General features: G+C 30.4%; 5 protein-coding genes across 9 annotated transcripts; 1 reads left to right on the forward strand and 4 right to left on the reverse strand.

Annotated features, from left to right (window-relative positions):
• Nucleotides 1-107: 107 nt before the first annotated feature.
• Nucleotides 108-2,330, forward strand: LOC105638845 (zinc finger CCCH domain protein). Its single transcript, XM_012222719.4, has 3 exons — nucleotides 108-322; nucleotides 900-1,035; nucleotides 1,778-2,330. The coding sequence occupies exons 1-2, from the start codon at nucleotides 224-226 to the stop codon at nucleotides 1,032-1,034; spliced, it is 234 nt and encodes a 77-aa protein (XP_012078109.1). The 5' UTR covers nucleotides 108-223; the 3' UTR covers nucleotide 1,035; nucleotides 1,778-2,330.
• Nucleotides 2,331-3,418: 1,088 nt separating this feature from the next.
• On the reverse strand, nucleotides 3,419-7,694 carry LOC110010032 (hypothetical protein). Its single transcript, XM_020681271.3, has 11 exons — nucleotides 7,581-7,694; nucleotides 7,438-7,471; nucleotides 5,591-5,711; nucleotides 5,304-5,521; nucleotides 4,998-5,111; nucleotides 4,805-4,894; nucleotides 4,658-4,711; nucleotides 4,210-4,309; nucleotides 4,035-4,118; nucleotides 3,866-3,945; nucleotides 3,419-3,757 (listed from the first exon to the last, which is right to left on the reverse strand). Exons 3-11 carry the CDS (start codon nucleotides 5,705-5,707, stop codon nucleotides 3,667-3,669), a joined length of 948 nt encoding a protein of 315 aa, XP_020536930.1. The 5' UTR covers nucleotides 5,708-5,711; nucleotides 7,438-7,471; nucleotides 7,581-7,694; the 3' UTR covers nucleotides 3,419-3,666.
• A 572-nt stretch (nucleotides 7,695-8,266) lies between these two features.
• LOC105639021 (agamous-like MADS-box protein AGL104) lies at nucleotides 8,267-11,439 on the reverse strand. 4 transcript variants are annotated; one of them, XM_037638338.2, is made up of 12 exons: nucleotides 10,981-11,439; nucleotides 10,564-10,620; nucleotides 10,422-10,451; nucleotides 10,301-10,319; nucleotides 10,136-10,212; nucleotides 9,992-10,019; nucleotides 9,810-9,871; nucleotides 9,578-9,677; nucleotides 9,445-9,489; nucleotides 9,185-9,315; nucleotides 8,896-9,091; nucleotides 8,267-8,594 (listed from the first exon to the last, which is right to left on the reverse strand). In XM_037638338.2, the coding sequence occupies exons 1-12, from the start codon at nucleotides 11,163-11,165 to the stop codon at nucleotides 8,457-8,459; spliced, it is 1,068 nt and encodes a 355-aa protein (XP_037494266.1). In that variant the 5' UTR covers nucleotides 11,166-11,439; the 3' UTR covers nucleotides 8,267-8,456. The 4 variants fall into 4 exon arrangements, with proteins under 4 accessions (XP_037494266.1, XP_020536926.1, XP_037494267.1 ...); XM_020681267.3 differs by having other exon boundaries at nucleotides 10,564-10,617; nucleotides 10,981-11,438; XM_037638339.2 differs by having other exon boundaries at nucleotides 10,136-10,197; nucleotides 10,981-11,438.
• A 2,975-nt stretch (nucleotides 11,440-14,414) lies between these two features.
• LOC105638846 (Heavy metal transport/detoxification superfamily protein) lies at nucleotides 14,415-15,225 on the reverse strand. The gene is made up of 2 exons (XM_012222721.4): nucleotides 14,911-15,225; nucleotides 14,415-14,817 (listed from the first exon to the last, which is right to left on the reverse strand). Exons 1-2 carry the CDS (start codon nucleotides 15,065-15,067, stop codon nucleotides 14,522-14,524), a joined length of 453 nt encoding a protein of 150 aa, XP_012078111.1. The 5' UTR covers nucleotides 15,068-15,225; the 3' UTR covers nucleotides 14,415-14,521.
• Nucleotides 15,226-19,319: 4,094 nt separating this feature from the next.
• LOC105638847 (aspartic proteinase-like protein 1) lies at nucleotides 19,320-23,496 on the reverse strand. Of its 2 annotated transcripts, none has more exons than XM_012222722.4 (10): nucleotides 23,021-23,496; nucleotides 22,795-22,933; nucleotides 22,319-22,563; nucleotides 21,971-22,198; nucleotides 21,696-21,834; nucleotides 21,499-21,569; nucleotides 21,314-21,413; nucleotides 20,626-20,686; nucleotides 20,464-20,535; nucleotides 19,320-19,715 (listed from the first exon to the last, which is right to left on the reverse strand). In XM_012222722.4, exons 1-10 carry the CDS (start codon nucleotides 23,329-23,331, stop codon nucleotides 19,444-19,446), a joined length of 1,638 nt encoding a protein of 545 aa, XP_012078112.3. In that variant the 5' UTR covers nucleotides 23,332-23,496; the 3' UTR covers nucleotides 19,320-19,443. The 2 variants fall into 2 exon arrangements, with proteins under 2 accessions (XP_012078112.3, XP_089582555.1); XM_089726429.1 differs by having other exon boundaries at nucleotides 22,319-22,598; nucleotides 23,021-23,158.

The following is a 23,496-nucleotide window of genomic DNA, read 5'->3' on the forward strand; positions in this document are numbered from 1 at the left end:
TTCTGAAAGATTCTTAACCTCTTCCATCGGGTTAAAAATCAATAAATGAATTGTACCGTCTATAGAGGCTGAACGATAAGACCCGAAAATAGCTGTCGTTTTAAGAGGATTAAACGAAGTCGTTTTTTTCTCTGTTTTACAACTTCTCCTGTGCATAAAAGGACCGCCACGGCCACGCGGCTTCGGGTCGAACGATCTTTTGGGAGAAAAGCAGAGGAAAATCATGGGTGCAGAAGAAGAGCAGCAAGGAAAGCAAGCAAACGAACAGCCAAGGGCCAATTCCATAACAGAATCACAGTTCCTAACCTGGAAACGCCGAAAGGTCTTTCATTCTTTTCACTTCTCCATCCTCTTCTTCTAGGGCTTTTGTTTCTTTTATACTCTTATATACCTGTTGTTCTTTAGTTCAACTCTAATTAGAAATTGAATTTGTTATAGTTATTATGTAATCTGAATAATCCCTTGAAGTAATTGTGTAGAATTAATCAATCGATTTTATTCCCCCAAGACCGCGATATATGCCTGAAACCTATTCGATAAAATGCTAGAGCTAGATTGGGATTATAATGAGATTATAAGAAAACAAGTGGTTTTTATGGATTCTTGTTAATCTATAATGGCGAGAATTTTGTTAGCATTAATGAATTTCTAGTGGGTTGGAAATCTTTATATTATTGATAGAGAGGATTATTAAAAGTTTAGGACATTAACGCCTTTCCTTTGTCTATGAAACAACATTAACTTTTGCATTTGTGGGATTTGACTTCAAGTGTATGAGCAGGCTAAGGCGTTGTTTTCTTTTAGTTGCATTGTATTATTCCTTTTTAATTAGTGGATGTAATTCGGGAACGCGTTCAATCTAGTCATTAACAATTTCAATGCCACAATATATTTTGCAGGAAGCAGATGTCTCAGCTAAAAAAGCTGAAGCAGCTAGGAAACGTGCAGAAGAGATAGCTGCTGGAACAGTTCAAATGAATGGCAGAGAGCTTTTCTTGCATGAGCCTTGGGTTTTTGATAACTCTCGCTATTGAGGTTAGTTGTGCTGCAATAATTTATAAGCTTATTTCTTGGACATTCTGGCGCAACCTTATTAATGCCCAAGTTAACACTTCTGTTGTATTTATATGATGAATTCTTAATCTTTGTAAATCATGTTTAAGATTTTCTTTCTTTTCTTTTCGTTGGTTCTTTGAGTACTGGGAGAATGGACTTGACTCTGAATTCTTTTTCACATGTTGAATATTTATGTAGAAGATTACTAATATAACACATTATATTGACCATTTCCTAGTTCATACATTGGAGAAACTAGTTTGATACTGAACCTGCAGAAACTCAGAATTGGTAGAAAACAGAAAATTTAACAGCGAAAAAGACAGTCAGATATTATGATTTGATAGCATTTGCCTTCTTTCCATTTCTCGTTATGCATCTTCCTTGGGCTTCAGTTTGCTTCACATGATTTTTATTTTCATAAGCAAAACACCAACTTGATTAGTAATCAGAATATATGCAATGAGTATATGAGAAAAGCTTGATTATTACCAATCAATAATCAAGCTAGTGATTTTTGTTTTTTCCTTTTTCTCTTTCATATCATATCTTTGAAAATTTTTTATGACATGTATTTCTTTGTCAATGGGTGTGGCTTATGATGAATGAAGAGGAAATGTTATGCATCCTAATTATTAGAAGGATCAACCTAAGTCATTCAATTATTTAAGCGTTACTTTACTTTCAAGAGCTAATTGATTCTCTTTGCATGTTATGGCAGGTTCAAACAAAAGCTGGCTCACCAATTCCGTTGCTAATTTCAAATCGTCCCTGCAAGTATATTCAAGAAATAAGAATATCAAAAAAAAAAAAAAAAAGGAAAGAAAGAAGAAAAATGTTTACTTCAAATACTCTTTTTTTTTTTTTTTTTTTTTTTTTTTTTTTTTTTTTTTTTTGTGAATTTGCTTTATTAGTACCTATTCCAGAGTTGGGGAGCAAGCAGATGGAGATATGAGTTGGATTGAGTTTGGTGGTTTTGTTGTTGAGCTGTGGCAGCTGCCATGCTCTTCTTCTCCACCTTAATCCTTGCCATTTCAAAGAAGGTAGTTAGAAACAAGAGACTGGTTCTTTCTGTAGTGAGTAGTGAAGCATTTTGCATTTTATACGGAGAGAAAGACTCATGTCCTTGACAGGTGTATTTGTACCGGAAATCGGAAACTTATCCATATGCAGTTACCCATTTAATACTCTGGGCAAATTCTGGAATCTGGACTTTGAAAAGCTGTGGCCATGTTTTTTATTTTGATAAAATGAATTGTTTATGTTTTTTCCTATACAGGGATGAATCTAGCATTGCAGCATTGGGGCTATTGGCTCTTTGCAAACCCATTTCATAATCATATAATTTTTTTAAAATTTAATTCTTTAAATTTGTGTTGTACCTTATTACTGTCTTGTTCTTACATAACTTTAATTTAGGTTCAATTCATTATTGTTTTGATGAGTTTCAAAATTAATTAGTGTAGTTTAAATTGAATAAAACTTATTATTTGACTTTTTAACTTAATGTAAATTTATCTATTATAAATATATTGTTAATTTAACTTAATTTGATTTTAATTTGTAAATTTAATATTTTACAAAACTAAGACTACATAATTTTAGGCATGATGACCATTTTCAAATCACCAATATTGGTTTCAAAATAGTTGGTTTCGATAACACAGTTTCGGTTTCATAGAAGGGTAAAATTGTTAAATTAAAGCCAAATTGCTCTTAGATAATTCCCAAGGTGATTTTAGAATTTCCGGTACTCGCTTGAAATCAAAACGAGGGCCGCTTGTCAATTTTTTTTTTATAAATTTTATAGCATGAAGAAATAATAAATAAATAAAAGACTCACCAAATTTATTTACAAGAACTGTACTAAAAAATAAATAAATAAATAAATGGGACTTCTTTTTCAAACCTTTTGTTTTCACATTCATGGTTTTTCGATTTTAAACTGAAATAACTGGTGTAATTTTGAAAAATTAAAAATTAAAATTGAATTGTAGGCATACCGTTTAGATTTCGGCTTAAAACTAAAAACCATTGACTACAATTTTAATTTTATTTTGGTTCCAATTTGAATTCAAATTATAATCATGCTTACATAATCGTTCAGGCATGTTTCAAGCTTAGCTTTAAAATCTTTTCAGGTATGTTTCAAGCTTAGCTTTAAAATCTTTGTAACTATAGTTTTATTCGTGATTGTAGCTATTGTTATTTTATTATTTTTTATAAACAAAATCGTAAACTGATTACTTAATGATATATGTTAGAAGTCTTAACATTTTTAAAATAAACTCTACTATTTTTTTTTTTTCTTTTTGTACACAGAAAAGAGCAAAACTCGAAGAAAAAACAGCAAAAAAAACTCTTGAATAAGAAACACCACTCATGTCATGAAATAACCATTGCCTCATTTCCGGAGGAGGGCTATCGAGAACACAGAGGCCCCAAAGGGAAAGAGTGAGCCATATCTGCAAGACGATCAGCTGAGAAGCATGATTAAGGAGCTATATAGTCTAATGGTATTAGAAATGTCTTGAAACTTATAAGATTACATATTCCAACCATGATTAATTAAAGAGCTAACTAATTAACACTAATCATAGTTTTAAATGCTCATCTCAAAGCAAGCATTCGCAGATGAGGATCAATAGGTAGACCAATCCCTTCAAACAATGGATCGTAGATGGAATTTGTGGTCATCGGCCTGCAGAAATTCATGGAAAGATATTATAAAAACTGGAAAAATAGCTTCATAATTCAAGAAAACATGGAAAAAAATAGCTTCTTAAGATATAACTGAAAAACTACAAACCCTAAACTATCTGGGATGCCTAGCTTGGCTTGGAAGTCAATGAGGTTCCAGTCCAGTTGTTCATGAGTTGCTGGTTCAACCTTACATTAACAAAAATAAAGCATTAGTTAATTAATTAATTAATTCAAAAAGATCTCTTATGTTATATTGTTGGTCCATATATATATACCCTGTAACGTTTATATTGTGATGATGATTCCCCAATTTCAAATCTTCTCTTTCCAGTACTACTTTCTAGTCCAAGAATTCCTCTCTGGGTTTCACAATTAGAAAAATAACAGTCAAGAAACGATAATAATTAATAACAACAAAATAAAATATAGTAAGCAAGATTGTATTCGTACTTGATTGGTTTCTGAATTCAAGAATGGACTTTGCTGGGAGATCACAAGCCTATTTATATCATTTTGAGTAGCCAATTCTTGAGGATGACAAGTCTCTGGCCTATACATATAAGCAACTTGTAAAATTATTGTTCTCATTTAGTGGTGAATTAGGCTCTGATTTCAGGTTCGAACTCATCAAAATTATCATTATATAAGAGATACAGAACAATATGTTTGAACTTGTAACCTCACAGTTTGAAAACGATTCCAATATTAAGAAATTATAATGCATTTATTTGTATTGAGAAGAATAATTAGTAACCCATTTGCTAATTAGGCTAAGTAATCTCTTTCTTACAATAAGATTAATTAATTCTTAAAGATAATAAGATGTTAAGTTCTGGGTTCTACTTGTAATAAATATTCAATAAGTAAAATGTATAGACTGTAATGCACAGAGAGATACCTTGAATAACTCAGTACATGAGGTGTTTGAGGAGGCTGAGGAAATTCTGGAAACCTACATTCATGAACCAAATCTCAAGTAATAATAAAATTAACCTTGTACATAATGAAGATTAGAGAATATATATATATATATATATGGACATACCTCAAAGGAAGAGAAGGCACAGGCATGGTTTCAAAACCATGTGGGGGTTCAAATACAGTATTAGCCATTTCAAATTGATTAAATTGGTACCTATAATCACAAAACCATTCATTTTTTTTTTATCAAAAATTTTGATTGCAACATTTTCCTATCACTTAATTGAATTCCTGGATTAATCAGAGTGAATTAATACCTAAGCTCCATGGATGGCACATCTGGTTGCATGTTGTAGTTATGAAATTGTGGCTCATTTGTCATTACAGGGACTTCATTATTCACTTGTTGCTGATTTGGTAACTCTTGACACCTGGATATAAGTAGGAAGAAAGAAAAATCCCGTTTCAGAAATTGAACTTTTGGTCAATATATTGGTGAAAAAATTCATGTTCAATACCTATATATATCCAATCCCCATTATATTTTATATGTCTATGTCTCTAACCTAATTGAAGTTGAAGAAAATTAAACAATTAACGATGATTATTGCTTGATTGTATACCTTAATGGAGTGATCAAAGGGACATAAGAAGGTTGGGGTTGGTTGATGAACGGTGGTGATACAATTCCCATCCTATTATTATCAATCAAGCTATCTTGTGGTGTCCTCGTGATATTATTCTCTGCTGCTCTGTCCAAAATATACTCCTGTGGGTGACTAGTAATTTCTTGATTCATTAGTGGCAGATTGCTTCCACATGATGATCCTTGCTCAACCTCCTGTTACCATTCTTAATTAAAGTTAACACACTCTAATAATTAATTTCCTAATTCATATTTGTAGCTTACATCTGAAGAATTGTCAGTTATTTCAAGTGTTGAGCCTTGACTGTCATCATCAAACAAGTCATCTAAATTAAACTCTGAAGAGCCTACTTGTTGATCAGCAGATGACTCAGCTTCCATAGTGCTGTGTATATGAACAACATTAATTAATTGATTAATTAATTAATTAATTACTATATTATTAGATGCTTGACATAAAAAAAAAAAAAAAAAAGCCTTTAACAAATAATTGAAACCAAATGTATTAATCAATTGAAAAAAAGTATGGTAAGTTCAACTTTTATTTCGATCTTTTAAAACATTTAACTTATAAAATTATATTTATTAAATGCTTTCACTTATAAAATTGAAAATTATTATAAAATTGAAAATTGTGAAAATTACTACTTGATAATTTGTATTAAAAAATATATATTACATAAGGTAAAAGAGCAAATTGTGTAAGGCGACAAATCAAGAAGAAAGTTTATTTCATAAAGAAGCGGTGCATTTAGTAGAGAGGATCTAAGTATAGGGTCAAAACGATGTGTTTTTGATTATAAACAGAGTTAGAATAAGTTAATCCAAGTTCGGAAATTGGTCCCACTATTTTATATTTTGTTACATTTATTTTTCGGAATGCAATTATTACGAAAGGTCATGCGTTAGATATCAGTGCCATGAAGACTAACAGAGTCAACTTGAAATAAAATTATAACTATTTCCAAAATTCAGGGTAAAACAGTAAGTTAAAACATTAAGTTTCATTTAATTTCTAAAATTTAAGTGGCAACTTATGTATTAATCCAAAAATTAAAATAGGAAAAGATTTATAAAAAAATATTTTAGGCATTCCTTGCACTTCTTTGAATTAATGTAGGACCCTCATACAATTGGCTATTTTGAAGAGCATCAAGAAAAGGTAATCATTTGACTTTTCTTTTCTTTTTTTTTTTTTTTCTCTCTCTCTCACTTAAAAGATAAATATCAAAAAAAAAAAAAAAAAAAAAAAGATAACTTTTAGTAACAGAAACATTTGACTTTGTGAGTTTGTTCACTGTAGGTTTGTTGGTCTGAACGCAAAGGCACACTTTCCTTGAAGACTCAAAAAAGAACCTAAAGTTAGACAAGAAAGACAAATCACACAATAATGATGCCTGATTCTATTTGACAAACTTAATTATTTTTTAATTAATTTTTTACTACTAATGTTCCTTAATTAAAAGAAAAAAAATATTAACCTTATTATATTACCAATGCATATAATACATATCACTACTTCTAATATATAGACTGTTTCATATATCAGAAAGATAATTAGTATTGTCTTTATTTATCATTATTTTATACTTTTTTCAACAAAAAGATGTCGGTGTCTTTATTTCTGCTAAATGCTTTTATTAGATTAAACCATATATCAAAATTAGACAAATATTATCCATAATTTATTGAGCTCTCTTTAACTCTGGACATAATATCATTCAGTTAAGAACAAATTAAATAGTGGTAAACCCAATTATTTCTTTGAATAGATACTTTATTAGATTTAAAATCATAATTATAAGCATAATATTTTTTTTTCTTCATTCATTTTTTTAGTGATGATAATAAGATAAATCTCTTTCTTTCTTTTTTTTTTTTTTTAAAAAAAAAAACAATTTAGCTTATATACTAATCCTTGCATAAAACACATTTAGAGCTCAAATTTGGGCAAAGATAACAAATATGAGGAAGATAAAGTAATTAAGATTGAGAGCTTGAAAACACTAAAATCACACAAATAGACTGAACAAAAACAAAAAAGAAAAGAAACAATTAAGAATGAGATTTATATAATTCATTTTAAAAGAAAAAGAAATCAGAAAACTCACTTGCAAAAGTTCTACTAAGCAAAATACCTGAGACCTGTATTTTGCATAACATCAAAAACAAACTCGGGCAGAAATTGAATAATGAAATTGGAAATCTTACAAATATATAAACTAAAATGAAATTGTGAGATTTTGATACATACTTTTGATTTCTGAACAATGTGCTAATTAAGAATCAGAGGAAATGGAGAAGATATAGATACATTGGAAGATTCTTCTATTTTCTCTCTCTCTCTCTCTCTCTTTTTATTTTTCACTCTCTTCTTTTCAGTGAGAAATGAGACTTGTAAGAGTTCTATTTATAGGCAGAAATGTAATGAAGCATATTAATTAATCTTTTAATAATTAAATTCATTAATTTGTATTATATATTTTTAATATAATTAATTGGATTTAGAAATTGAGTTTAGGCATTTTGTCCAATAGGTAAAGACCAGAACCAGAATGTGTTGTGTACATTAATTACATATATGGTAAGCAAATTAATAGATGCTTTAAATTTGTTAATTGGTCTAAGAGTTTTTCTGTGTACTTGTCCATACTCTGAAATTATTTGCCATATGTCTTCCTAAGGCTAAGGCAGTTTCTCTTTTGATTTTTTTTGCTTTTTTCCTTTTTTTTTTTTTATAAAAAAAAGTGTTGTAAAATAAAATAATGGTAATATAAGTTTAAAATTTTCATTTATTATTGAAATTAAAATTCGCTTTGTTAAACAAAAAATCAAACATATTTAAAAAAATTTATATAAATATAAATCTATCATCTAATAATAATAATAAATTGAAATTTTATTTTCAGAATACTTGAATTTAGAGATCCACAAAATATGTACAAGCTAAATTAAGCATTTACATTTTAGGATATAATAAAAAAATGAGTTAATTCATATAATACAAATACCTCAAAAAAAAAAAAAAAGAAATTTACCTATATATAAAAATAACAAGCAGCATTGAGCAATTTAATTTTGGTCGCCTTACGAAATTTTTACATGATTGAGGATTTATTAGTTTTTAATTTTATTGCCCATTAAGTTGAGGGACTTTGTTGTCATAATTTGCAGCTTCATTTTCCACCTTTGCATGTGGGCCACTCATTGCCATCTCCATCTGCTCACGTGGCATCATCTCTGGAATACTTTGGCCCACCATTCCATGCTGATTGGATTGCATGCAAAAATGTTCAATTATAAGTGATATCCAATTTTTATATTAATAACAATATGCCTAAATTATACCAATAATCATTATCCATCAAAATATATATTATTTTAACGAAAATTAGTGCAAAATATATATATTTTTTTTTATTTGATTAGACTAATATTCATAATCAAATCCTTATTATTTAACTACAATTAGATCAAAACCTTCAAAAAAACTAAAATCAGATCAAATAAGTCTCTGTTAAATTAAATAATATCTCACAATTGTTAAGAGTTAATCATATGGTAACAACCTGAACTTGATGTGAGTATAAGACTGTCGTAGGCATCGGTGCGGAATGGAGTGTCGTTGAGGCATACGACTGATGATGCCAGTTCGAAAAGTTTCCGTCGTTTGGGTTTGAGACATGACAGTCTCCCATGCTATGTGCCTCTCCATTTGAACTACTTCCTTGCAGCAATGGATCATATATTGTGGATGATAAATCTCTGTATAAATCAAAGTAAGTAATTATTTATAAATTTTATAAATTATTTTTTTATAATTATATATAATTAAAGCATAATTATGAAAAAACAAACCTAAGACTATTTAAGGAAGCAGAAGCATCGAACATTTGTTGATGATTTTGACATCTCATTTGGACATGGTTTTGACTACTCTCAGGCATCCAATTAATAACATCATTCTCGAAAGAGTTTGGCATCCCTTGCTATATATACATACAGACAATTATAATTAAATTTAAAATTTAGGAATTAAATGAATAAAAAAAAATCAGTTTATATACTTAAATTTCATATTAATTAAATCAAATATCAGCTTGTAATTAAGTTATTACTTGCATTGTAGGATCAAAACCAAGTTGGCTGCTCAATAAATATTCCTGCAACATATAAAAATAATTGAAAAGAAATTTTAAATCATAAAAAGCAATAAAGAAAAAAAAAGAGTGAAAGAGTAATTATATGAACCTTTCTCTGCATGACACTTGTCAAGGTGTCAACAAGATGTTTCTCACATGATTCAAGCTCTCCCATAGAAGTGATTTTCAGTGGGTCAGGCTCATATATCCTATGTTTAATGAAGAACAGAAAAAAAAATAATTAATTAGATTAAAGGATTTTTAAGTTAATTAATGAGTAATAAAAAAATTAATTAATTAAAGGATTTTTACTATATAGAGGTATTGTTTAATTAATTAACCTTATCTGCTCTTCTGTAATATGAAGCTGTTGCTGTAAACTAGCAACTTCATGTTGTAGTTCCTAAAATTAGAGAAAAACATTTAATAATTAATCAAACTCAAAAATTAACCATAAATAAGTAATTAATTAATTAATTAATATGATGCATAAATACTGACATCGGAATTAATTTTTTTGTACCTCAATATCGGAATTAAGAGCGGTTGGACTTTTAACGGCATCGAAAATGAATGAATTATGAGAAAGAAGATAAACAAAAATCAATAACAAAATAAATAATTAATTAATACTATAAATTATATTTATGAAGAAAAAGAGACAAACTTGACAAGTTGAAGTGCAATGTCGTTTTCACTCTTAAGTTGTTGTAAGGTTCTTAGCAAATACTGCAAAGGCAAACACTGTAATTTCATTGAGAAAATTATTCTAATATTTCATCAATTTAATAATAAATATTAAAAAAATTATTGAAGTGCTATGCTTATTGACCTCTTTGTTCTGAAAATCTCTGCAAAAAATAAATTAATAAATGGTTAAATAAGGCAACTGCAGAAAATTAATTAAACCAAAGAAACGAAAGTGCAGAAAAAAAAAAAAAGGAGTAACGTACGGATGTCTTTTATTTTCAGGGCATACAGCACTGCAAGACAAATAATATGAATTTACTGAGCTAATTAAGATTAACAAAAATAATTAAACAAACTAAAATTTGAATTTTTATAATAAATATTTTTAAAAGCATATATACTCACTGTTCTCTTTCTTGGTCTGGAAGATTAACATAACGAGCAAACACGTCCTCGATTCTGCTTTTTTTTTTTTAAAAAAAAAAAAAAAAAACATAAACAACACACATTAATTAATGTATTTTGATTTATCCTTAATTAATTATGATTATACTCAAAATTAAAACAATGAAGGAATAAATGATTAGAACAAAAACTCACAAAAGTGAAATTGGATAAAAATTAATAGAAATAATAAGATCCCAATCATTTAGCAGAACAAATTTGATTCAGCAGAGATTAATGTATTTAATAAACAAACTACGAGGAAGAAAAATAGAAAAAGAAAAGAAAGTTCACGATATTAGATCAAGATCATGCAATATTAATAATAGAAATTAAACAAAAATGAATGAAGAAAGATGGAAACATGAAAAGGAATACCTTTTTTTACCAGAGAAATGGCTAAGACGACCAGAAGGAGAGAACATAATAAGAGCAATATCAATATCACAAAGGATTGAAAGCTCATAAGCCTTTTTAATGAGACCATTTCGACGTTTGGAAAATGTAACTTGTCGATTTGTGATGTTCTCTATTCTCTTAATCTCCAGCTTAACACGACCCATGACAGTAAATCTTGATCCAATATCTATATCTTATCTCTGTCACTTTCGTCTACGTATGTAACCTAATATGCAGAAAGAAAGAAATAATAAGAGAGAGTTATAAAAGCATGAACATGGAGAATAATAACCTTAAAAGAAGGTTTGTCAGGTAAAGCTGAGAGAGAAGAGAAGAGATGGTTGGAAATGGAGGGTTCATAAAAGAAGGGGTCATAAGCTGTGAGGAGATTTAGCGGTTAAGGAGTTATTAGTTATGATCTTTTGCTCTTTGCCTCATCATTAGCTTAATCAATGTCTTGCTACACATTAATATAATATAATATACAATCATGTATATTGATTTTCTACCGGTGCATAATTTCTTTTTTAATTCTCACTATGGGATACATAAATACACGTATTATCTAATATTCTTTTCATTGACGAGATTAATTTTATTTTAGAATTTGTAACTGACCCTTTCTATAAAAATGTATTTCAGTGTCTAATTGAATAATTAAAATTTTGATTTTGACCTAGGAGGAAAATTTTTTAATTTATGATGCCAATTTGCTTCTTTTGGCATAAATTGGTCCATTTTCCCATGAAGATAACAACTAGAGCAATCTTTTGACAGCAAATATGCAACGTGATCGCCTAATAACAGCAAGCTCTCGCAGTGTACAGTTTTGTTTTGTGGCTGCAAATATGAAATATGTATATAGCTAAAAGCCACCAAATATATATTGTCAGGATAAGTAATTGCAGTTCTTGGTCTCACTATTTCAATATTTTAATCCACTTCCCAGTTCGACGTGGATCAATTCATACTCACACGATTTTGTTTTAAAATTTTAATTCTCCTTTTTAAAATAAATTAATTAATTCTGTAAAATTTTACGTTTTCTATCTTTTATTCGTTTTTCTCTCATTTCTCGACTAATATATATACACATTGGATATTGGTTGTTTGGGCTTGGAGAAACTGAAGTGACGAGTGGGCTTGAGCTTCCTAGTCACAATTATAACCCAAGATAATAAGCCCAAAAGGAACGTATCATCATAACGGTAAATAATAGCCCAAAATTATATTAAAATGTATAAGCTATTAACCTCAATTAACGCGTAGTAGAAAAGGCCTAGGAGTGGAACCGTGTTCTTTAAGTTATCTGCTAAGAGAAAGCCATGTGGTGAACTTAAAGACAAAGAAGATGGACAAACATAGTGTACTATTATGATACTTTACCATGCAAATTTAATATTAAAACGTCGGTAAAAAGCTATTCCTATAAATAAAAGATAAGACAATATTCAAAGAGGTAACTAAAATTGTCTCAAAGATTTGGACTTGCCTCATTCATAGTCAAATGGTCGGTCTATAATTTAATTTAATTTAATTATTTCTTGGAACCTTGCAAGGGGGCATGAATAACCAAATTCTAATCCCAATTATTGATGGGACTAATGTATTAATTTATTTTTTATTATCTGATTTCTTGTATTCGTATTTTACTTTTAATTTTATATATGATAGTTCAACCCTAATTTATAAATGCAATTCCAAGTGTACTCTAAAAGTTAAATTGAGAATAATAATAACGTTTTAATTTTTTTGTGTAATGTATCAGTATCCAGACCCTATTATTAGAGACCGACTAACTCAGCTTAAGGTTTAGTCATAGTTAAAGCTTTTTGCCCTTCTCTACAAGTATGTTTAGTGAGGATTGAATCTGAAAGCTCTTCCTAAATGCTCAGCATATATGTCAATGTGTTGCCAACTGAGCCACAACCTGTAGGTTTTTAGTAAAACTTTATTTAATCAAATGTTTGATTAAATTTAAGAATAATTTAACCCTGATCTGGATTTAGTCGGTCCCTAGTAATAGAATTCGGATACCGGTAGTTCAAATCAAAAAACCTTTAAGAATAATTTAATATGCATCATCTAATTTTTCTTTTTTTTTTTTCAAAAGCCATCATTTAATTTTTATGAATGTTAACACAAGGATATATTAGAAAGAAATGAAGCAAATTATATAAACTAAATTTTCTTACAAAGAAAGTATATTGCATCCACTTCAATAGTAAAAGCAATATGTGGGCCAAGGTTACTACAAACGATAATTCAAGACAATTTGGTCTATTGGTCAGTGTGTTTTTAAGATTGAGCAATGGAGTCAATACGTTAGGGAGGATCTTAACAATCATTAAAATTAATCTTTCACTCAGTTGTAAAATGAAAATGGAAGGATACCTTTAGTAACTAAAAACGAAAAAGAAAATGATATCACAGTAATTAAACATGTTTCTGTTGTAAAATATTCTGTTCTTTTATCTCTTTTTCTTTTTAGTAGAATCAAGAAATGTAATCTTTTTTCAAGCTGTAAAATGTAAAGATGTTTTGCATTCCTAATAAGTGCGATTATCATGTATCAAATTTACGTACCTTCTCATTTTTATAACTATGGAGGTCGTTTACCATCCAACTGACACATTGTTAATTTATTTTTTAAAACTCAAGATATTTCACTCTCTATTTTTTTTTTTTTTATAAAACGTGAGAAGACCAATCATATCATATCTGATTAACTGGATTGATTGATATTGATCATACATGTAGTTAATTATCCTGTGATCCATGTCCATCCTCTGGGAAACTAGCTAGTTAAGCAGCAAGCAAATCAAAAAACGTTTTCAAAAATTAAGAGTTTGAATCTTATCCGTATGTTTCATTTCATGAGTTTGAGTTATATTAATCCAAAAGGATCATCCATTGCTATCACTTGAACTTTTTAAGAAATTCAAAAAATTAATCCAAAAGTAACACATAATTAATAATTATTATTCCCAATAATATATTGTTTCAACTTATTTGATTGAATCCACCTGTAATCAAGTAAACAAAATAATATGGAAAACGTTAAAAGAAATTGGTACCGTCATATATGCATATCGATCAAAATATGAAAAGCACCATGTTAATTTTAGACAAACGTAGCTGTCGCAGAACGACCCACACCATTTCATCAACAACTATACCTACACGTCCACCACAAAAAAATTATCTTTCTGCCTCATCAACATTACCAAAGTTAAATATAATCAAATCCCATGAGCATAAACAAAACCCTTTATTATAATCAACCTTTAGTTGAATCAATAAAAATAAACCGTGTTTTCAAATAAGTTTTACTTATGTTAAGATCTAAAATCGTCGTTGTTAAGAGAATTTTATCTCGGTTCCTCTTAGCCACCAGCATAAAAACACATATATAAGGGAAAAAAAAAACCATGATTATATTAATTTCGTAACTAATTAAGTAATTACTATGTATGTACAGTAAATATTTTCATAGATATATAGCTCTTAATTAATTGTACTACATGATAGAACAAGAATTTGGATTCTCATCACTGAACATGTTGGTATATTGATCGTCGACGGTGGTCTCAGTGATGGTGGCGGTCGCCGGAACAGCTCTGACATGATTAGCAGGAGCTTTCTTGTCATAAGCTTGAGAAACATATGGATTTGCTACTAAAGTGTAAGGGACATAAGGCCAAAGCTCTACCTTCTTTTTAGTAGATTGAGCTGCCTTCAACACTTTCTTAGGTTCTACATAACCTGTCACTGTCGCCTTCTGCTGCTTCATGTCTATATCCACTGATTTAGCTCCTAATAATAATAAAAACACAGAAAATATTACTCTTAACTAAAGCCATGCAAGAAATCAATAACACAACACATGAAGAGAAAATTAATAGATACCTTTAACGCCGGAGAGGACGTTCTTGACTTTCCGTGCACAGCCGTCACAGTCCATTCTTATTTTGAGTGCAACAGTTTGCATTTGCTTCCTTTTCTTGCCCTTTTTGACACTGCTTAGCAAATCAGATAAGTACTCTAAAGTGCCTGCAACTCCCATTTCTTTCTCAGTGGCCAAATTCTTGAAAGGAGATATAAAGAGTAATTAATTGGCTATTTTGATTTCTTGCTCAAGTGTAAAGATAGTAGCAGAGAGATAGGTTTGCTTCTTGACGGGTAACAGAAGAAAGAGAGCACTTTAATGGTCTGGTCTTGACTATGGATGGATTTATATACAGTAAGAAAATAGAATTATATAAAAATAATAAATTAAATAAAATAAAGGGAAAAATCTAGGGTGAATCTATACAAAACAATTTTTATAATATAATATAAAAAAAGGAGATTCCATATCTACTAGAAACTTCCTTAATTATGGGTGCCTCGTTAACCTCTGTCTCAAGGCACAGATAATATATTAGCAAACATAAAAAGAAAAGGAAAAGCCTGTCATTTATTTTCTTGCTTTAACCCTTTTCTTTCAGTAACTCAGAATGTATATACATTGAAGTTTGTTATATGGGCATTTCATATATAAATATTGAAGACTGTCTTGTCGGGTCTTTAAAAAGAAAACTCTAAATAATTGAAAATAAAATCTTGAATTTTAATATTATTATAATTTAATTAACTATTTTATTTTATCGATCAATACCTTAAATTCAGTTTATCATTCTAATTGTCACAATTAAATTTCATCTTAAAATTAATCATCAATTTTTCTATTAACATCAAAAGTCGCATCATATTAAAACTCACATTTATTCTTTTTTTTTTTTTTAAAAAAAAACCTCACTAAATTATAAAAAATAAAGTAAAAAATATAGAGTAAAGTGTAAGTTTTTTCTTTTGAAATATTAATTTGGTACACCTAACCTCAAAAAATAGTTGTTTTATAATTTAAAATTAATCGTTTACTTGATTGATAGAATAATATAAAATTATATTTTAACTCTCGAACCACAAAATCTAAGGGGCTGTTTGATGGTTTTCTAAAATTTTTTTTTTTTTTATTAAAATAGTGTTTCTGTTCAAATCTATCAATCTTCCGTTTGGAGAACTGAAAACAGTTTTTGAATCTTTGAAATTTAACTGCGATTTGAAAAATAATTTTAAGTCTTTAAAAAATTTTAAAAATAAATATTTGTTTATTTGTGTATAATATTTTATTTAAATAAGTTGAATTAAGTTTTATATGATTAGATCAATAATAATCTTTTAAAATTTTGAAATTCAAAAAAAGTTTGTAAATTTGTTTATAATATTTTATTTCTTTTATTTATAAAAGTTATGAATAATATTTTTAAATTTTTAATTGAAATATGATTTTTTATTAGTTATAAGTGAATATTTTTCATTTTTTATTTTTTATTTTTCATTTTTCAAGGGAACTGTTTTTTTTAAAAAAAAAAAACAGAAAATAGAAACTAAGAAACTATTATCTATAAGTAAACACACTCTAATGGAACTCTCGCACTCAATAAAATAATATAATGAACCTCGAACGGATATGAATATTCATTTGACTCTGATATTATCCAAACTGTAAAATTTAAAATATAATATATTTTCAAATAACAATGTATTTTGATATTTTTAAAAATTAAAATTAAAATTTCTTTATTTTATATTTTAATTACATGTACAAAATTACTCCTTAAACCTCTCAAAGTAGAATAGAAAGGGCTTCAAGCCAGCAAGATAGTAGCCAAAATCTAAATATTTAACTCGTTTAAGAGATGCATCTTTCAAATGCTTTGGGCACACGAAATGTAAAAGTAAATAACAGGAAAGTTGGGGAAATTTATACATATATAAATAGTTATGGGATGTGGATAATACTTTTTTCCCAAAAGTTTTTAATTGAATTTTTGAAATGGAAATCAAAAAATCAATGAAATTGAAATGATGCCACGTTGTGAATTAGGCAGACACGTAGTAAGATGAGAATCAAACGGACAAACAAGGGTCCACGTGGAGACAAAAAAAATAAAAATAAATAAATAAAGTAATGGAGAGGTTGCCTATGCTTGTGGGATTGCTTAGTTGATTGGGGTAAGGTAATGTACAATTGGGCGGTGGGGCTGTAGAAAAGAAAAGAGGATATAATAAATAATAACTAATAATAATCATAATAAACACAAATTGGTTTGGCTTCTATGAAAAGTAGGATGATGAGGTGAAATTGCAAAGCCAGCAATTTTCTTCCCCCTTCATTTTCTCTACTTTCACCAACAACTAAAAGTGAGAATATTTCATTAGTTGTTCCCACCCATCACTTTCCCCCTTCCCAAACATGGTGTAAAAGCACAAGCTTTATGATTTATGTTTTTACTTTTCCCCAACTCCTTCTATGAAAATGAACTTCTCTCTTTTTTTAGCTTTATTTTCTTCTTTTTTTTTTTTTTATGTCCTTTGTGAAATTGATTGGATAAATTGGTGATTATATAGGTACTAAGTTTACAATACTGACACGGTAAAACTTGTCTACACTTAATGTACAGACTTGCTCATATATAAAAATTAATTTAAGAAGAAGTTTTTTAAAAATTATTTCTATTTTATCTTTTTTTTTTTTCTCAATCAATTGATATGATATATGGGTGCTCAATAAATTAAGGATAATTGAATTCTTCACGTAATTCATATAAGATATATAAACTTTACATCTAGTCAATAATTATCTAAATACATATGTATCTTTCCTTTTCACTGACATTAGGCTTAATCCTAATGGTCAAAAGAAATATAAAAAAAAATGTTACAGGTAAGAAGTTAATCTATTGGCAATTTGGCATGATAGTGATTAGCTAGGTAACCAGATCTTCCTCCTGAATATAGAGTTTTAATCACTGTAATAAATAATTAAAGATGAAAAAGTACACTTGTCCTGATGGAGGGTGCCTTCAACAAATTGAATTAACAGGCTAAGGATTACAATTCCAATATTTATAACTGCAAATTGAAACCTTGATTGGACTTCGTCAGGATTTTCCAAAGATAATTCCAAGCATATAACTGTATATCAACTGTCATTGCATTATTATTAATGTGTTTGAACACTTGCAATGAAAAGAGTAAGCGATGGAGGACAACATTGTAGAAGTAGCTATAATCACAGTTGACCAAAAAAAAAAAAAACAGCAGACAGCTTCCGTCTCTTTTAATGTATGTGTCGTCTCCATCCTCCAATCTACTATCGACAAATTTTAAGCTTATTCACATAATGCTTTAGACTGTCTGAATTAATTAATTATATGATGGTTTCTTAATTGTTTTCATAATAGATTAGAGAGAAATAAATTTGAGGTGTTAGATAGATGAACGTAATTAGAGAAGCATGTAAAATTATTAAACGACAAAAACTCTATTTCTAACCTGTCACCAGATACCAGGATTACTATCAGCCACCTAAAAATCATTTTTTTTTTTTTCAGAATTCCACTTCTCCTGTTCTTAAATGTCATGATCATAAATATAATTTTCTCCTATCTCTCTCTGTGTTATTTTCACTTTGAAGTTACATGCGAAGAAAGGCAGCAGTAGTTAGACGAAAGCATAGAGAACCAGAATTCTCGATTTCCAACTTTTGATTGATTAGGTAAGGATGGAAGATAAGGTAATTGATATATCAATATATCTACACTTACCCAACCCACCACCAATCATACAACTTTTAGTTAACTATTGTTATTGCTTTTTTGCTTAAAGTAGATACTGAAAAGGACGAGAATGCCATCTATCATTTTTCCTCTCTTGTACTTTCCTCCTCTCAATTCTATTTCTGTGATTTAGCTTTTCCTTTTTCCCCTTTTCTCTTTTTCAATTTAAAAAACTAGTTCTTTCAGCCTTGTTGAATAGTCTTTTGGTCGAAAAATTATTTAATATACTTGCTAGCTGCATTTAATAGTAACGTACACTTTGCATTCTCTTTGTTCTTTGTGAAATTTACTAATTAAATTCAGAAACTCAGACAAATTTTGTATAATGCCGTGGGCGTTCAACTTTATACTTGTTACAATTTGCATGGTAGAATGGTCTAATACATAAACTTAAACTTGAACTTTAGCCAATTATTCTTGTAGTTCTACAAAATTTCAGCTTTAGCCAATTATTCTTGTAGTTCTACAAAATTTCAGCTTTAATCATACGACCAACATTCTTGCGAGGTTTGCAGGATCATAATAAATCCCCACAAAATTTAAAGACAGCCAAAAATTGAGGGTCCAATTTAATCATTATGCCATTTTAGAACCCACAAAAAAAAAAAATACAATGTACACAAATTATTAAATACTCTGCAAACACCAAAGTCAAAAAACCAAATATATATATATAAGCTCTGGTGCTCTACCAACCCCAATCAATAAACCCTCGGGAAGTTGGAAGAGCATGACAATTAGGGAAAGACGGAATTTACAAGCAGAACTGCATAAGCTACATGAAAAGGTAGAACATGTTACATTCGACAGGTAAAACAACGAGACAACACATGTGCAGTAGCAATAGCAATGTACTCGCTAAATGGAGCAAAGAGGTAGTTTTGTGAGATGCTGAAGAGGGTTTAGAGGAAGTCCTTCCGGCAAGAGCAGGTGCAACTGCATTCTTGTTAGGGACGCTCTGTTGCTCATTAGTTGGCAATGGATTTGGTGATTTATCATCTGGAGGTGGTGCAACTCTCACTTCAGTGTTATCACTTATATCTTGACCTGCAGGTATGACATGAATAAAATTGATTTCAAATCTTCCCAAGACCAAGAATACTATAACGTACAAAATAAAACCTTCATCTGAATTGGAAAACTTGGTAGAGAGAACAAATTGGATCTTTTTCTTTAGCAGACTGGTCTCTGAGATGGGCCAGTTCAAAATGATTGATGTTTCCACCACTTCAAAATTAGCAGGCCAAAATTAAAGATAAACAAGGTTTCCGAATAGAAAGGTAGTTAGATTCGAGCATCAAAAGCTGATTACACATTATCCAGAGAGGCATGCTATAAAATATTAACAATCCACTATCTCCATGTCATCATTTGAACACTATATGGCTTCCTATTAAACTCTGGGGGAAACGATGGAATCAAACCAGAGCCAGAGACTGAGGATTTTCATAAATTAAAAAAAAAAAAAAATGACTGCTGCTTATTGATGAGATGGTGAGATCAGATTTCAAAATATAATATTCAATGTTTTGAATAGAATAGCAAATTGTGATCAGAGTTGAGAAAAATCATGAACCAAGAAAGAAATTCTTCTCAAGTCTATATGAGTTTTCTACAGAATCCCCATTTACATGGGAGCTTGTTCTGGTTCTAGTATTCATATGAACTTTTAACAAGCATTAACCAACTAAGAAAATTGCAAGAATCAATGATTCAATGAATCAGAAGATAGCACTTGAAATAAGCAAAATCAACTAGATTTAGGATTGAAAGAAACAAAAGAACAAGTACTTACAATTGGAACTAGACCAACCGAATTTCAAATTCTCCATGTCAAAAACAACACGATAACCAGTCAGGAAGTCGTCTGCAATTTACATGTTTATCAGCGTCATTATACAAAATATGAAGAATAATAATATGCATGTGAAGCCAAACGGCAGTAAGGATCACTCACGTCCAATAATACCATAATCCTCATCAGTTTGCTGCAGAGTTAGACAGAATATGGTGAATTCCTGCACCAGAAAGACCAGCTAATTAATATTTCTCTGAACAATGGAACATGGCAGTTTTTGCACCTACTCACCATATCAGCTGCTAAGGACTATCAAAAAGTATTTGCCGCTACAACCCTGAAGACATTATTCTGATTATGCATATAGCTCTGGGATGCAGCTAAATTTGTTCAATGTATAGTTCATACAAACAACAACGTGAGGAAAGTTTTCTCCCTCCCGACCCCCCAAGCACACACATAGTAATACTCCCATTGCCATCATTATGAAACTTGGATTTAGTCAAGACCTCCAATTTCAAATCCACAACTTAAAACACCAAAAAGAATCATTTCCCTAGAACTCCAGAAAAGAACCTATATCTAGAATCCCAAAAGATGCAGTGAGTCAGAAGATGGTTGGTCAGCAGCACAACCTTGTTGCCATCAAAAGAATCATTTAAAAGTTCCTGTGAATCACTTCTCAAATTTATTGAATCAAGTCATAAGCTCATTGATTCCAATGTGCACCAAGCATGCTTATTCTTATTCATTAAAATGGTCTTTTGCTTTTGCCTTAGCAATTATCAGGTCCCATAGCCTCACAAGTATACATTCAAATGAAAAGGCTGAAAATAGTGTTGTGCACCTGATTCTGAGGAACAGAATATGTGGGTTTATGAACTAGAAAGCTTTGATTCATCGGGAACTGAATTTGCATGGCAGGAATGTTAACAAGCTCGCGTGAACTGTTCCAGAAAAATGTAGCTGACGATCAGTCATAAATGAAATAAGCAAAAGGGTCTGCAAACCTCCTCAAGTGTACAATCCAACCTGGTGTTGTAACAATAGTCCCAAGGTCCTCCCTGGGAGCTAATTCTTTCTGCATTCACTTGTTTATCAAACTGCAATCAAGAGATAATTCTTCTTACGCCAGATAACAAGAAACACTTGTAAGAGATAATTCTTCTTAGGCCAAATAACAAGAAACACTTGTAACATATTGAAAATGGCAAAAATCAAATACGCACCTCCAACACAATCTTATTATAAACTTTTCTGGGAAGAAATGTGAAAGATGTACCGGTGTCAACCAATGCTTTGAATCCAGATTGCTTAAGGCAAGAATGCCCAACACAATATGACTCCACCTCAACAAAATAAGTAACACTGAAATAATGAACAATACAGCTACCTTATTTACAATCAAAGGAATACCAAGTACCATTAAGGTCAAAAACCAGTTAAGAAAGTGCTTTAGCAAATAAAAGCAAACAATTTTCAAAGAAGTGTACAGATGTCATACTAATTTCCTTCTATAGACAACAGTGGCGTTGATTTTTGGGAGGCGTGCACTTGGTCACCAAACAATATTCTTCCGGAATCATTCTCATTAAAACAGAGTGAGAAAGATTTCTGAATTAATCCAGCTTTAGCAAGAAAGCTTGGAACAGAAATGCTTCCAGGTCCTAGTCCCATTACCCCATCAGGAGCTGCTCCATCCAAATAACCACCACTTTGTTTCCTACCACAGCTGTAAAAAATGGACAAAAAGAAAAATCTTTGAAGCATTAGCAACAAGCTAAGCACAATACAAACCAGAGTGAGAAAAACCAGCAATAATAAATAAAAAAAACAAGTATAATATAAACACCCGATAATAACTGAAGCCTGCACCCTTCTTCTGGTTTCATTTTCGCTAACTGATGCCAAATGCAGTTTGTCTTCAATCAAATATCCAGAACTAGAAGTATTTCCAGTATCAGCATAGTTAGCAATGTAAGGGCAAGGCTCCTTGAGATTTTTGCAGTTGGAACCCAATTCACACAGCTGATGGCTGCAAGGCAGGTGCTTGCTTGTGCTAGATAAAGAGGGTCTATACTCGCTCAGGTCTCTATCCTGCATAATTAGATGCCCCAAATACAAGGGAGCACCTGCCAATCAATCATTGGAAAATTAAATACTAAACCTACTAACCAATTCTTAGTTTGAACTACTCCTCTGATCTTGTCTATTTGAATTCAAACCAAACCACCGTAGCATTTGAAATTTATTTCAATTTGCACACATGTAATGTAAACGAAAAATGTTTTTTTTTTTTTTTTCTTTTAGAAAAAAATAGTTGCATACCAAAGAACTGTAATAACTGGCAGACAAGGGAGCGCACTGTATGCATTCACAAGGGACCCATAACAGATCGCTACCGGCATCCAATGCAACAAGAAATGATACATTTGGTGTTCCGATATCAATCCATGTGTAATGTAACCTGCAAAATATATTTTTTAAAGAATAAAATTAATTTCCGTTTTCTAGTATTTTCTCCACAACCAAACAGAACAAAATCAGCACTAACCAATCAAGCTCATTCCCGAAGAAGAAAGTCTGGCTTCCGTGTTCCGGAATCAGCAACTGATTCTGCGAACCGAGTTTCATTCTCTGTCTCTTCAAGTCATTAACAAGCAACAACTGAAAATACTCGAAACTATGCTTTTTAGGCCATAAATCGCTACTCATATTACCACCATTTCTCGAAATCCAAAGCGCTTTTGCCTCATCAGAGAAACGGTGAATCAACTTCGAAGAGAATGTGAGCCCAATCGAACCTTCAAATAAAAAGCAAAAGCAAACCACCACCAGCACCAAACGATTCGCCATCTCCACCATTTCTAGAAACGCAGCAGAGAGAGAGAGCGTGTGTGTGTGAGCGCGAGCTCGATTTTTAAGTAGCAGAGCTTGAAGGGTAGTGGTGCTAAAGTGCGCTAAGGGGCGTAATACGCGGCGAGAATCCAATAATGCTTTTCGCTTAGGCGTCGAGTAGCGGAAAGTGAA

The sequence above is a fragment of the Jatropha curcas genome, chromosome 9 (genome assembly GCF_041381405.1).
Source record: "Jatropha curcas cultivar XTBG-Jc1 chromosome 9, XTBG_Jcur_1.0, whole genome shotgun sequence".
Classification (NCBI taxonomy): Eukaryota; Viridiplantae; Streptophyta; class Magnoliopsida; order Malpighiales; family Euphorbiaceae; genus Jatropha; species Jatropha curcas.

Bases quoted from the DNA above. Each gene is read 5' to 3' on its own strand.
- LOC105639021 (XM_037638338.2), bottom strand. From the start codon at position 11,165: ATGGGTCGTGTTAAGCTGGAGATTAAGAGAATAGAGAACATCACAAAT. The intron at 10,452-10,563 runs GTGAGTATATAT...TTTGTCTTGCAG, and splicing joins CCAGACCAAGAAAGAGAACA to TGCTGTATGCCCTGAAAATA. The intron at 9,092-9,184 runs GTTTGTTTTTTC...TGATTTATACAG, and splicing joins GCTTCCTTAAATAGTCTTAG to AGATTTATCATCCACAATAT.
- LOC110010032 (XM_020681271.3), bottom strand. From the start codon at position 5,707: ATGGAAGCTGAGTCATCTGCTGATCAACAAGTAGGCTCTTCAGAGTTT. The intron at 5,522-5,590 runs GTAAGCTACAAA...GAATGGTAACAG, and splicing joins TAACTGACAATTCTTCAGAT to GAGGTTGAGCAAGGATCATC. The intron at 4,119-4,209 runs GTACGAATACAA...TGTGAAACCCAG, and splicing joins TGAATTCAGAAACCAATCAA to AGAGGAATTCTTGGACTAGA.
- LOC105638847 (XM_012222722.4), bottom strand. From the start codon at position 23,331: ATGGTGGAGATGGCGAATCGTTTGGTGCTGGTGGTGGTTTGCTTTTGC. The intron at 22,564-22,794 runs GTATGCAACTAT...CTAATTATGCAG, and splicing joins CCAGTTATTACAGTTCTTTG to GATAGAGACCTGAGCGAGTA. The intron at 21,570-21,695 runs GTGCGTATTTGA...TCTTGATTGCAG, and splicing joins ATAATAAGATTGTGTTGGAG to TTTGATAAACAAGTGAATGC.
- LOC105638846 (XM_012222721.4), bottom strand. From the start codon at position 15,067: ATGGGAGTTGCAGGCACTTTAGAGTACTTATCTGATTTGCTAAGCAGT. The intron at 14,818-14,910 runs GTATCTATTAAT...TATTATTATTAG, and splicing joins CGTCCTCTCCGGCGTTAAAG to GAGCTAAATCAGTGGATATA.
- LOC105638845 (XM_012222719.4), top strand. From the start codon at position 224: ATGGGTGCAGAAGAAGAGCAGCAAGGAAAGCAAGCAAACGAACAGCCA. The intron at 323-899 runs GTCTTTCATTCT...TATATTTTGCAG, and splicing joins TAACCTGGAAACGCCGAAAG to GAAGCAGATGTCTCAGCTAA.